Source organism: Pelophylax lessonae (genome assembly GCF_965119305.1).
Source record: "Pelophylax lessonae genome assembly, chromosome: 11".
Lineage (NCBI taxonomy): Eukaryota > Metazoa > Chordata > Amphibia > Anura > Ranidae > Pelophylax > Pelophylax lessonae.
In genome coordinates, this window is record NC_138778.1 from 74,080,722 (window position 1) to 74,095,127 (window position 14,406).

General features: G+C 48.1%; 1 protein-coding gene across 1 annotated transcript in view; it reads right to left on the reverse strand.

The window, feature by feature from the left end:
• TRIM65 (tripartite motif containing 65) overlaps positions 1 to 14,406 on the reverse strand; it is a 63,681-nt gene that overhangs the window by 41,371 nt on the left and 7,904 nt on the right. Inside the window, exon 2 of the mRNA XM_082271327.1 lies at positions 1,616 to 1,711. Within this exon, the coding sequence (XP_082127453.1) occupies positions 1,616 to 1,711 (96 nt within the window). The remainder of the gene's footprint in view (positions 1 to 1,615; positions 1,712 to 14,406) is intronic.

Below are 14,406 nucleotides of genomic sequence, written 5' to 3' on the forward strand. Positions count from 1 at the left end.
TAATTGCCAAATACATACGTGAATATATGCTAAAATATATATAAATTTGAATAAATATAATAAAGTGACTTCGGTATATTATCAAATATTTTCGTTAATTACGTGACATGCTAAGAAACCTAACAAAATCAAAATCAGTCCATAAAAATCATCCAAAATGAATAGGGAGTCCATAAAGTGATATGTGCCTTTAAGAGTTCCATATCCATCTCCAGATTTATTTTACTCCTCCAGCTAGTTTGTATGCTTCCAGATCCCTCACATGCAGAGACATAAATCAAGCAAGCCCCATAGTGTAAATCTGTATGTGAACCCTAATTAAAATATACCAAATTTGCTCTTACATTTACAACAGAAACCATGAGCATTTAAAACCAGGAAGTTCCGGGACGCCAATGCGTTCCACGGACCTGGAAGTAACGCACTGAAGCTGCAAGCTCCGCCCTACGCATTTCGTCACACTGATGACGTCAGTGTAACGAAATGTGTAGGGCGGAGCTTGCAGAGTGAGTGCATCACTTCCGATTTTGGGTCAATGGAACGTATAGGCGTCCCGGAACTTTGTGATTTTAAATGCTCATGGTTTCTGCTGTAAATGTAAGTGCAAATTTGGCATATTTTATCTAATGTTTACATATGGATTTACACTATGGGGCTTGCTTGATTTATGTCTCTGCATGTGAGGGATCTGGAAGCATACAAACTAGCTGGAGGAGTGGAATTATTCTGGAGATTGTGTACAGCCACACAGTGCTGTGAATGCTGGCTTGCCCCTAAATAGGGAAGAAGCTCTGGTGAGTGAGGTGGAAAAGGGAGAGCACGAGTGGACACCACCAATCACCTCTATAAAGTTTTATTGTCAATGGATATGGAACTCTTAAAGGCAATTGTCACTTTATGGACTCACTATTAATTTTGGATGATTTTTATGGACTGATTTTGATTTTGTTAAGTTTTTAGCATGTCCCTTTATTTACAAACATTTTTGCTAATCTAGCAAGGTCACTTTATTATATATATTCAAATTTATATATATTTTAGCATATATTCAGGTGTGCAAAAAAAAATTCTCTATTTTTAACGTAAACTGTTGGTTAACGTGGTTGTTTTCGAGGCTGGCTGGCAAGTGTGCTGGAAAATCTTGTTTGTTTGCGATGTGTGCTGCCCCTGTGTGCACTTTGCTGCAAAGCGTAGTTATAGGTTGGGGTGGTTGCCATTTTTTTATATAGTTGAGAAAGCCTTGTGGCTACTACTCCTTACTACCGCTACAGACTGCGCCATTAGAAACTTCCTACTGTGGGTGAGATTGGGGGGCAGGGGTGTGGTCAAGAAAATGTTTGCCCAAGGTCCAACCAATATTAAGCATGGCCCTGTCCTTTGTAGTTCACAGAACTTTAGCTGGAAAAGCAGATTACATTGTTTAGGGTCTCACTGTACACAGGGAATTTCCAGGATTCAAGATTTCTGCCAGGATCAACAGGTATTCTTCTGTACTTGCAGAAAATGTATAGGTACTGGTAGGCTGTAATATGTTACATTTTCTTGGGTTTAGATATCCATTCAGATTCAAACAATGAAGCATCAGCCTGGATAACATTACTTACTCATTCCATACCTTAACATTCTCACTTTTACTATTCCAGTCCTCAATCTCTTTTTCTATGTTCTCTTTCTGGCGACCATTGGATATTAAATCATTTAAGAGATTCCTCTGTAACACGAGAGAAAAATAAATGTCAAATCATGTTGTGTAGATCCATAGAGCTCTATTCAGACTTATACTTTGCATTGACATGTGGCAGGGCCGTCTTTAAGGCAGGACAAAAGGGGCAGCTGCCCTGGGCCCCATCATTGTTGTGGGGCCCAAAGCAGCTGTCTCATACTTGCCAACTATCCCTGTTTAAATTCCCTTAAAGTTTTAGTCCCATAGCTGCCCAGCTCTGCCCTATTGCCATGTATAGATGACTCACCTGCAGACCCTTTGTTAACCTGCAATGATATGTAAATTGTCTGGCATTAATATGTAAATAGCCACGGACCAGCTGCATTGATATGTAAATAGAGGCAGCATTCATATGTATATCATGACACCCTGAGGTCAAATCCACCATAAAGGCTTGAAAGTCCTGCCTACAACTGAGGTCATTAAGCTTACCATCAGCCTGTTCTGCAAAGGTAAGCAAATTGGAGGGGGAACCTTTTTTCAAAACATCATGGCTGGCACAGCACCCTGAATTTTGGTGGATGTGAATACGCACATCTCAGCAGATGCGTGAAGGTGTCATTAACAATTAATGCCACAGCTGTGTACCAGATGAAGGGCAGCACATTTCTGGGGTGTCAGGAAAGCAATTTTGCATGTTTTCCTGACACAAGAAATGTGAATGCAGTCTAAATGTCTCATTGTTACATTGGTGGTCAGTGTAAATCTTCTCATTACATTGGGCTTGGTGAAAAATCCTTTCATTCACACTAGTGGTCAGTGTAAATGTCCCCCTTACTTTGGTTGTCAGTGTAACTTCTTCATTACATTGGTGATCAGTGTACATTTCCCTTTACATGGTGGTAAGTGCAGAATTGCCCTTACATTGGTGGTCAATACAAATCTCTTCAACAGTGGTTGTCAGTGTAAACTCCCGCTCACATGGAGGTCATTGTATATTCCCCCTTACACTGGTGGTTGGTAAAAATGCTCCTATGTGGGGGCGTAAAATCACCCATTGCATTGTGGTCACTGCAAATTGCCCCTCACATTGGTGGTCAATGTAGAATCTCCCCTCACATTGGTGGTCAGTGTAGAATCCCCCACTATATACTTGCCAAAGATTTCCTGCTTTGCTCTACATGATTCAGAATTTGCCACAGTGTACTGCCTCCTGACTAATCCCATCCCTCCACCACTGCCACTGATCCCATCTACCCCTCAGCATTGTCACTGATCACCCCCTTTCCCTAGCAATGCCACTGATCCCAGGAGTCCTATTATCCCTAGGAGTTTTCTATCTATTGATGGGTCCCCTCACCTCCCCAGTCCATGGTGTGCACCAAGAAACCAATCAGTGGTCAGTAATGATGTGCACTAACCTCTTGCAACCAATTATTGATCGGTAAGGATGTGCAGTAACCTCTAGCAACCTATCAGTGAGCAGTAATAATATGCAGTAACCTCTAGTAACCAATTTGTGAGTGGTAAGAATGTTCAGTAACCTCTAGCAACCAATCAGTGAGCAGTGTTATTGTACAGTAATCTCTAGAAACCAATCAACAAGCAGTAGTCACGTGCTGTAACCTCGAGCAAATAAACAGTGAGCCAAAGTGTGTGCTTTAACCTCTAGCAGTCAAGTCAGTGAGCAGTAATGATACACTGTAACCTCTGGAAACCAATTGCAATTGCTGCCTGATCTGATTAAGTAAACTGATTTTGAGTCTAGCTGCTGTTTATTGTTGTCTCAGAGAAGGTGGAGAGCGAAATTGCATGGGGGGCCCAAGAAAATGTTTGCCCAGGGTCCAATGTTAAAGCCGGCCCTGACATGTGGTAAAAATAGAGTTTTTGTAAGAACTTACCGTAAAACTCTTTTTTCTGAGTCCTCTGACAGTCGCAAGCTGTTCAGTAAGCCTTCACGAGTGTGTAATGGCGCCCTCTGCAGGAGTAAACTAGGCAGTAAAAGGATTAGCAAAAAACTTTTACACTGAGACACACCTCTAGGGGGCCGTCCCTCAGATATTTCCCTAGACATGCTTAGTACTGTTCTCCAGTTTCGTAGCAAGCAGTAACGGAAGGCATCAACCCCAAAAAGAAATTCAGTGGGACGGGGGCTGCGAATGTTAGAGGACTCAGAGAAAAGAGTTTTACGGTAAGTTCTTACAAAAACTCTATTTTCTATTACGTCCTCTGACAGTCGCAGCCGTTCAGTAAGCCTTCGCAAGTTGGACGTCCCAAAGCAGTGCAGGTGTGAGGGGTGGGAAGACACAACCTACAGTAAAAGGCAACGTGTCAACCAGACCAGAGAAAAAACTGAGCCAACAGGGCAAACAGAAGCTCAACATGAGCTAACCCAGAAAACAAAAAAAACACCCCAGAAAGAGACATAAAAACACGTCTCTTCAAACAACCGCTGCGCTCAAAAACTTGCGGCCAAAGGAAGCATCCGAGGATGCCATCACATCAAGTTTGTAGAATTTTGTGAAAGTGTGCACAGACGACTAGGTCGCCACTTTGCACACCTGAGCCACAGAAGCCTGATGGCGAAAAGCCCAAGAGGCACTGACAGCTCTAGTAGAATGTGCCCTCACAGGGAAAGGAGGCACCTGACCCTTGATTGAATAGGCCTGAACAATAGTCTGTCTGATCCACTTAGAAATGGTTGCAGCAGACGCAGCCAAACCCTTCCGAGGTCCCTCGGGAAGGACAAACAGGGAATCAGACTTCCTAAAAAAATCAGTGGCAGCTAGGTAAACCCTGACCGCCCGGACCACATCCAAAGAATGCAAGGCAAACTCATTGGGATGCTTGGGCTTTGCACAAAGCGAAGGCAAAACAATATCTTTGTTGAGGTGGAAGGCAGATACCGCCTTGGGGAGAAATGACAGAATGGGTCGTAGGACCACTTTATCCCTATGAACAACCAGATAAGATGAACAACAAGACAGAGCCGCCAATTCAGACACTCTGGGGCGCAGAGGCGATAGCCACCAGAAAACAACTTTCTGGGATAACAGCGGAAGAGCTATTTCTCTGATGTTCTCAAAGGGAAGCCATTGTAAAACAGACAAAACCAGGTTCAGGTCCCACTGAGGCAAAAGAGCCTTCCTCGGGGGAGCCAGATGACGCACCCCTTGAATAAAAGGTGCGAATCAAGGAATTAGTCACCAAGGGACGCTGGAAGAAAACGGCTAAGACCGACAACTGACCTATGATCGTGGTCCACACCTTCCTGTAGGGAGGCCAAAACCCTCGCCACTAAAAAGGAGGGTGGATGGAACCCTTGCAACTCACACCAGGCAATATATGTCCTCCAGGTACGATAGTAAATCTTCCTGGAGGTAGCTTTCCGAGCCTTCAGTAAGGTAGGAATGACAGCATCCGAGAGACCCTTGTCTCTCAAAACTTGGCTTTCAACAGCCATGCCATTAAAGCCAGAGACTGTAAAGCAGGATGGAAGATCGGCCCTTGAGACAGAAGATCGTCTCTCAGCGGAAGCCGCCAGGGAAGCTCGACGACCATCTGCACGAGGACTGCGTACCAAGACCGACGAGGCCAGTCTGGGGCCACCAGAATTACCTGCACCCGTTCCAACGCCAACCTGCGGAGGAACCTGGACAGCAGTTGAATCAGAGGGAAAGCATAAATCAGCCGATAGTGGTGCCAGGGCACCACCAATGCGTCCGTCAGAGGATCGCGGGTTCTGGCCACGAACCTTCCCACCTTTTTGTTGAGATGGGACACGAACAGATCTACATCTGGCGTCCCCCACCGGGCACACAGGAGGCGAAACACCTCCAGATGCAGGGACCATTCCCCCTGGTCCAAGGCCTGGTGACTCAGATAGTCTGCCTGCCAGTTCTCCACTCCCAGAATGTGAACCGCTGAGATCGCTGGAATGTGCGTCTCGGCCCAAGACAGTATTTCGGCCACTTCCTTGGGCGCCCGGGCGCTGTCTGTTTGAACACGTTTCGGGTGACCTTGTAGCCGAGTCGTCCCATGGAACAAGCAGAGCTTGATTGCTCGGAGCTCCAAGACATTTATTGGCAAGGATGATTAATCTGCCGACCACGTCCCCTGGGCACAAAGCGTGTCCAGAACTCAAACCCCAGCCCGACAAGCTGGCATCCGTGGTGATCACTGTCCACAGTAGAGGCCGAAACAATTTTCCATGTGTCAGAGCTGGTGACAGGAGCCACCACGAAAGGTCCGTCCTTCTAAGGTGGCTCAAAGATATTCCCCTGTCCAAAGACTGAGGTTGTCTGTCCCACCTGGCAAGAATCTTCGCTTGCAGAGTTCTCGTGTGAAACTAAGCGAACGGGATGGCTTAGAAGGCCAAAACCATCAGACCCAGAGACCGCATGCAGGCCCGCAGAGAGGGGAGATCGTTGTCCCTGAGAGACCTGACCTCGCCCTGCAGAGTCTGAAGCTTCTCCTCCCGGAGAAAAGCCTTTGCTTGAGCGAAGTCCAGGACCATCCCCGGGTAACTGAGGCGAACTGACGGGGTCAGTGCCGACTTCTGATGGTCCACCCAAACTCCTGGAGCGTCTGAACCGTGACTGTCAGATCGCTCGTCAGAGTGGCACACGACTTCGCCCTTAACAGGAGATCGTCCAGATAGCCGAGGACCGCAATCCCCTTCATGCGCAGCAAAGCCAGCACCGGAGCCAAAACCTTGGTGAATACCCTGGGAGACAAAGCAAGACCAAAGGGTAACGCCACAAACTGAAAATGCTCCTCTGCCACTGCGAAGCGGAGATAATCTTCATAGATAGGGATGTGCAGATATGCATCCTTTAAGTCGATGGAGGCCAGAAAGTCCCCTGGACTCAACAATGCCACCACCGACCTAATGGATTCCATCCGGAACTTCTGTACCCGCACAAAGCGGTTCAGTGACTTTAGGTCCAGAATCGGACGCACTTTGCCCTCTTTTCTGGGCACCATGAACAGGTTGGAATAGAACCTGTAAAACTTGTCCCACTGAGGGACTGGCACAATGACTCCATGGACGAGAAGATCTTGCACCACCCTTTTGAGATTGTTTAAACGATCGGGAGTCAGATGAAGATTTGATGGAAAGAACCTGTCTGCGGGGCGAGATCAAAACTCGATCTTGTACCCTGAACGAATCAGCTCGTGAACCCACCTATCCCGAATTCCTGAAAGTAACACAGACGTCCTCCCACCCCCGAAACGGGGGAGGGTGTCCCTTCAGGTGGAGGAAGACTGGGCCGCCGCCTGGACTGACCGGCCTTAGGGCTTCACGGACCATGGCTTCTTGTGACCACCTGAGGCCTTGAGGGGTTTACCTTTTTCCTGTGCCCCTGTGGCACAAAAAGACCCACGATGAGCTTTGAAAGAAGGACCCCGCCTAGTGCGGGGGGATTTTCCTTTAGAGGCTTTGGGCAAAAGGGTACTCTTACCCCCCCCGTAAGACCTTTGATCAACTCATCTAAGGTATCCCCAAAAAGACGATTACCCACATAAGGGGCATCAGACACAGTCTTCTTGGAAGCGTGGTCAGCTGACCAGCATTTTAGCCAAATAATGCGGCGGATAGCTACCCCAACCGCAAATAACCTTGCAACCAAAGGGGCCTCGTCTACAGCCACATCACATAGGTACATCGCGGTCTGGGCCATCTGATCCACCAGGTCAAGGGCAGTCGGAGAGGCCAACTCCACCACTAAGGTGCGCCTAAGCATCTTGGACCATTCCGTGACCGCTTGAGAAACCATCACCGAAGCGAACACAGGTTTGAGCAGGGAGCCCACCACCAAATATATGTGGTAGGAAAGCGTCTCCACGCGCCTATCCGCTGGAACCCTAAACACCAGGGAGTCCTCTACGGGCATTAACGTGGATTTATTCAACCGAGAAACAGTGTGGTCCACCTTTGGATACACCGTCCAGCGATTGTCGACCGGATCTGAAGGGGATAACGGCATTGAAACCGCTTAGGCACCGCCAGCATATGTTTGATGCGACGCCATTGATCGTTCATGATTTTGTGAAACTCCTCGGGGCAGGGGAAAACCTGACCCGACTTCTGTTTTTTTTTTTTAGGACCCGAAGGACACCCGCTTACCTGACTGGGTGGGCTCATCATCAAGATTTAAAGTCTCCTTGACGGAGCTAATAAGTGCATCCCCTGCAGCGCGTTCCCGCGCCGCAGTGGCGGAGGACATCTCCTGCTCCCTATCCGAATGAGAGGACTTGGACCCCTCAGGGGGGACGTTGTCCGTGGCAACCATTTCTGGCTCTGAGTCAGAAGACTGACAGGGCATCGGCCATTTTTGAGCAGTGCATTCAGACATCAGCAGATCAACCTTGGACGCCAAGGTCGCAAGTGCAGCGGACAAAGAGGCCATGGAGGAGGATTCAGGAGTTCCTGAAGCCACAACCAAGTCTGCGAGGAACTTGTTATCCTGGGACTCCTTTTAGCATAAAAAAAATGTTTGAGACACTGGCCCTTTAAAACGGCGGTTCCCGCGGTCCACACCGCAAAACTGCACCACCGGTGGAGATCCCTTTAAAACTGCTAAACAACAGTACAGTGTACAAGTACAGTGTTTATAGGAAAATGCCCAAAAATCAGCCCCACAGTGTCACAGTTACATTACCACCTCACACACGCTGCTGTAAAGAAGGAGCGAGGAAAAAAAGGAAGTGACCTCACGCACTAGAGGCCGATCCATGCCCTGAGCCACAGTATAATGAATGCCTATGAAAAGTGAATGGGAGAAAGCACTCGCAAAATAGCCGCCACCAAAAACAAAGATGGCGCCCGAACTGGCGCCAAAAGGTCATAAAATGGCTGCTGCCCACACAGTGAGGCCAGAAAGCCTGCCCTCACCCAAAATGGTGGCCGAACGAACGGCGTCAAGTCAGCGTAAACCCAGGAAACTGGCCACCGTGGGGACACCTCAGAGGCACCCCCAGACATGTAACAAGCCCCCTCACCCCCCCTATTCAGGCAGTATGCACCGCATAGCGCCCCCAGCGGGGGCAGGGAGGTAGGGGCCTCCAAAACGGCCAGGGAGGGGGACACTACAGAGACCGCATTTTTTCTGCCTTCCCCTCCGAGTGGACCTACATAACACCCCCACAGACAACAGTCCCAGGGACGGGGGGGGGGGGGGGTTGCGTAACTCACCATACCATGGACTGTGGGCTCCTCGCCGATACGGAACACCTCTCACCCTGGGTGGGGGTGTCGTCAGCCAGGAAGGGATGCTAGCAACATACAGGTGTTCCGAAGTTGAGACATCCCAGTGAAGATGTGGCTCTACGCAGACTCGTCCCCACCCTCAGGGGCACTGTCGTTGCGAGGCCTGGGCGTACCCATGACCTGCGACGCTCGTTGGCAGCCTGGGACACTGTAAGGATCTATATTATCCAGTGCGAGGCCCAGCTCTGCTGTCGCTTGTAGTCCTCCAGGGATCCCCCTGACTAACTAGCGATAGTGAGTAACAAAAGAAATAAAAGGAAAAAAACTTTTTTCAAAGAAAAAGACAAAAAAAACTGAGACATAGGTCCCAGCTGGGAAGACCAAGACCTACTCCTGATGCTAGGCAGCAAGAAATTTGGAGAACAGTATTAAGCGTGTCTGGGTAATGTCTGAGGGACGGCCCCCTAGAGGTGTGTCTCAGTGTAAAAGTTTTTTGCTAATCCTTTACTGCCTAGCTTATTCCTGCTGAGGGCGCCATTACCCACTCGTGAAGGCTTACTGATCGGCTGCGTCTTTAAGAGGACGTAAGAGAAAATAAGATTTTTTGTAAGATCTTACCGTAAAATCTTTTTCTCTAATGTCCATTGGCAGATGCATCCTCATCTCCATGATCTGAGTGGGTTATGCTGCCACCTGCAAGAGTAGTCTAGGCAGTACGTTAGTACAAAAGTTTTAACATGTACACGCCCACGGGGCTGCCCCTCCAGGCATAACTCCCACTGCCACAGGCCAGCACATCAGTTTAGTTGCAAGCAGTGAAAACAAAGAAACCATCCCCATACAGAGGGGCGGGTGCTGCATCTGTCGATGGACATCAGAGAAAAAGATTTTACGTTAAGATCTTACAAAAATCTTATTTTCTCTATCGTCCATCGTCAGACGCAGCTTCATCTCCATGAGCTGAGTGGGACATCCCAAAGCAGTATAGACATGAGGGGTGGGAAAAACGCAACCAGACAGCAACGTCAACTCCAAGGGGCTAAACCTAGCCAACCGGGCAACATGGAGCTCAACCAAACAACAGGAGCTCACCCAGGTAAAAGACCCCTAAGAGAATAACAAAAAAACATTATCTTATGAAATGGCAGCCTGCTAAACCTTGCGCCCAAAAGAGGCATCCGAAGATGTCAACAAATCCACCAAGTCGCTGCCTTACAAACTTGTACCACAGAGGCCTGATGACGAAAAGCCCAAGAGGCACTCAGTGCTCTAGTAGAATGTGCCTTCACAGGGAGGATCCCTGTTCCATTTTGTCAGAATCTTTTTCTGCAACTGTCTCATGTGAGACTGCCCAAACAGGACCGCTTCGGGACTGCTGATATGAACGATTATATGTGAACAGCCATGCTCATACACAATGTTTGCTTGGAACTAGTTTCCACACTAGCAGGAATCTGCAATTGCTGCATAAAGCACTGGTCTCTTCCTTGTGCTGCTCGAGTGACGCAGACAGCATTACAACTTGACAGAGGTTCTGTTCTTTCCCTATTCTATCTAAAACTGAACAAAATAAAATTTTACCTTTTACAAACAATGTCTTGAAAAAGTATTCATACCCCTTGAAATGTTCCATATTTTGTCATGTTACAACCAAAATCATAAATATATTTTATTTGGATTTTATGTGATAGACCAACACAAAGTGGCACATAATTGTGAAGTGAAAGGAAAATCATAATTCAAATTTTTTTTACAAATAAATATGTGAAAAGTGTGGCGTGCATTTGTATTCAGCCCCCCTAAGTCAATAATTTGTAGAACCACCTTTCACTGCAACTAAAGCTGCAAATCTTTTTGGGTAGGTCTCTACCATCTTCGCACAGAGAGTGAATTTGCTGCCCAGCTCTGTCAGATTGGATGGAGAGCATCTCTAAATAGCAATTTTTTAAGTCTTGTCAAAGATTCTCAATTGGATTTAGACCTGGACTTTGACTGGGCCATTCTAACACATGAATATGCTTTGATCTAAACCATTCTATTATAGCTCTGGCTGTATGTTTAGGGTTGTTGTCCTGCTGGAAGGTGAACCTCCGCCCCAGTCTCAAGTCTTTTGCACACTCTAACAGGTTTTCTTGCCCTGTATTTGGCTTCATCCATTTTCCCATCAACTCTGAGCAGCTTCCCTGTCCCTGTTGAAGAAAAGCACAACAACACGATGCTGCCACCACCATGTTTCACAATTTGGATGGTGTGTTCAGGGTGATGTGCAGTGTTAGTTTTTCACCACACATGGTGTTTTGCTTTTAGGCCAAAAAGTTCAATTTTGCTCTCATCTGACCAGAGCGCCTTCTGCTATATGTTTTAGGTGGTGTCCCCCACATGGCTTTTTTTACAAACTGCAAACAGGACTTCTTATGGCTTTCTTTCAACAATGGCTTTCTTCTTACCACTCTTCTATAAAGGCCAGATTTGTGGAGTGCACGACTAATTGTTGTCTTATGGACAGATTCTCCCACCTGAGCTGTGGATCTCTGCAGCTCCTCCAGAGTTACTATGGGCCTCATGGCTGCTTCTCTGATAAATGCTCTCCTTGCCCGGCCTGCCAGTGGAAGGCCATGTCTTGGTAGGTTTGCCATACTCTTTACATTTTCAGGTGAAGGATTGAACATGACTCTGTTTACCAATTAGGTGACTTCTGAAGGCCACTAGATTTTAGGGGTATCAGTAAAGAGGGCTGAATATAAATGCATGCCACATTTTTTAGATATTTGTTTTTAAAAAATTTGAAAGCCATTAATAATTTTCCAAAACAAAAATTGTGTGCAAAAAAATGCACCAAACCCCTCCTGGACTATGAAGACAGACTCCTTTTATTTATTCATATAAATGTATAGAAAAACATACAAACATTATATCCATAAGGAAAAATACAGTTAAAAAGGAATACCCATTATACTGCAGAAGTATGGTACAAGTGCAGCCATCCGTGATATGCCATCAGGCTGGCTGCCATACATTTTGCGTGAACACCTAAAATATTTCAGACCTATACTGTAGAGTCCTTCTTCAGAGGCGCAGCAGTGGGTAGTGTCATTTTCTAGAAGATAAACATTCCCTGTTGATAACATAATTATAACTATCATAGGTAGTAATATACATGTATCAGAGAAATGTAAGAGTATTAACGTCATAGGCTGATTGTATTATCATCATTACATGTCTGTGATACATGTACCTATGATAGTTATGAATATGTTACTAACAGGGCTGCCAGGGCATGTTAATGTTCAGGATTTTTTTTCTCAGTACATCTCTCCCCCCTCAGTATAGTTCTCCCCACTCTGTTTAGCTATCCCCCCCCTTCACCTCAATACTTTCTTCCCCATCACTACACCTCCCCCTCTCAGTACAGCGCTCCCTCCTCAGTACAACTCCCCCTATTCAGTACAGCTCTCCCCCATCTGTACAGACCCCCCCCTCCTCAGTACAGCCCCCCCTCCTCAATACAGCACCCCCCTCCTCAGTACAGTACCCCCCCTCTATTCAGTACAGCTCATCAGTACAGCTCCCCCTCCTCAGTACAGCTCCCCCTCCTTAGTACAGCTCTCTCTCCTCAGTACAGCTCTCCACATCAGTATAGCTCCCCCGACAGAACAGCTCTCCCTCCTCAGTAAAGCTCTCCCCCATCAGTACAGCCCCCCCTATTCAGTACAGATATCCCTCCCAAGTACAGCTCCCCCCTCCCTCAGTAAAGCCCATCCCTCCTCCTCAGTGCATCTCCAAGCCTCCTCAGTACATTTCCCCCTTCTCAGTACAGCTACATAGTTACATAGTAGGTGAGGTTGAATAAAGACAATAGTCCATCAAGCTCAACCTGTGTAGGTGTGTGGACGTATTCATTTCTCATACCCCTGAATGTTTTGATCCCTGTGATGTACTTCCAAGAGTCTTTTAAAGGTAGCCATACTTCCCGAAGTTACTAGCACTAGCATTTGTGGCAGGGAATTCCACAGTCTTGTAGCCCTTACAGTGAAGAACACCCTGCGTAGCCTGAGGTTAAATCTCTTCTCCTCTAAACGCATTGTATGACCTCGTGTCATGCATTCCTTGCAACTGAATCATTTTTTTTCTATGCTCGAATCACCGTTGAGGTATTTGTAAATCGCAATCATGTCCCCTAATCAGTAAAGCTCCCCCCCCCCCCCTCAGTACAGCTCCGCTTCCTCAGTACAGCTCCCCTTCCTCAGCACCGCTCCCCTTTCTCAGTACAGCTCCCCTTTCTCAGTACAGCTCCCCCTCCTCAGTACAGCTCCCCCTCCTTAGTACAATTACCCCTCCTCAGTACAGTTCCCCCTCCTAGTACAGCTCCCCCTATTCAGTACAGATATCTCTCCCCAGTACAGCTCTCCCTCCCCTCCTCAGAAAAGGTCCCCTTCCTCAGAACAGCTCTCACTCCTCAGTACAGCTCTCCCCCTCCTCAGTACAGCCCCCCCCCCATCAGTATAGCTCTCCCTCCTCAGTACAGCCCCCCCCCCCCCATCAGTATAGCTCTCCCTCCTCAGTATAGCTCTCCCTCCTCAGTACAGCTCTCCCCCTCTTCAATACAGTTCTCCACCTTCTCAATACAGTTCTCCCCCTCCTCGGTAAAGCCCCCCCCCCCCAATCAGTATAGCTCTCTCCCTCCTCAGTACGGCTCTACCCCTCAGTACAGCTCCCCCTCCTCAAAACAGCTCTCCCTCCTCAGTACAGCTCCCCCTCCTAAGTACAGCTCTCCCCCTCCTAAGTACAGCCCCCCCCCCCCATCAGTATAGCTCTCCCTCCTCAGTTCAGCTCTCCCCTCCTCAGTACAGCTCCCCCTCAGTACAGGTCTCCCCCTCCTCAGTACAGCCCCCTCCCCAATCAGTACATCTCCCCCTCCTCAGTACAGCTCTCCCCCCTCACTACAGCTCCCCCTCCCCTCCTCAGTACAGCTCTCCCTCTCCTCAGTACAGCTCTCCCCCTGCTCAGTACAGCTCTTCCCCCGCTCAGTACAGCTCCCCCTCCACAGTACATCTCCCCCTCCTCAGTACAGCTCTCCCCCTCCTCAGTACAGCTCCCCCCTCCTCAGTACAGCTGTCCCCCTCAGTACAGCTCCCCCTCCTCAATACAGCTCTCCCCCTCCTCAGTACAGCTCCCCCTCCTCAGTACAGCTCTCCCCCTCCTCAGTACAGCTCCCCCTCCTCAGTACAGCTCCCCCTCCTCAGTACAGCTCTCCCTCCTCAGAACAGCTCTCCCCCTCCTCAGTACAGCTCTCCCCCTCCTCAGTACAGCTCTCCCCCTCCTCAGTACAGCTCTCCCCCTTCTCAGTACAGCTCTCCCCTCCTCAATACAGTTCTCCCCCTCCTCAATACAGCTCTCCCCCTCCTCAATACAGCTCTCCCCCTCTTCGGTAAAGCCCCCCCCCCCCAAACAGTATAGCTCTCCCTCCTCAGTACAGCTCTCCCCTCCTCAGTACAGCTCCCCCTCAGTACAGCTCTCCCCCTCCTCAGTA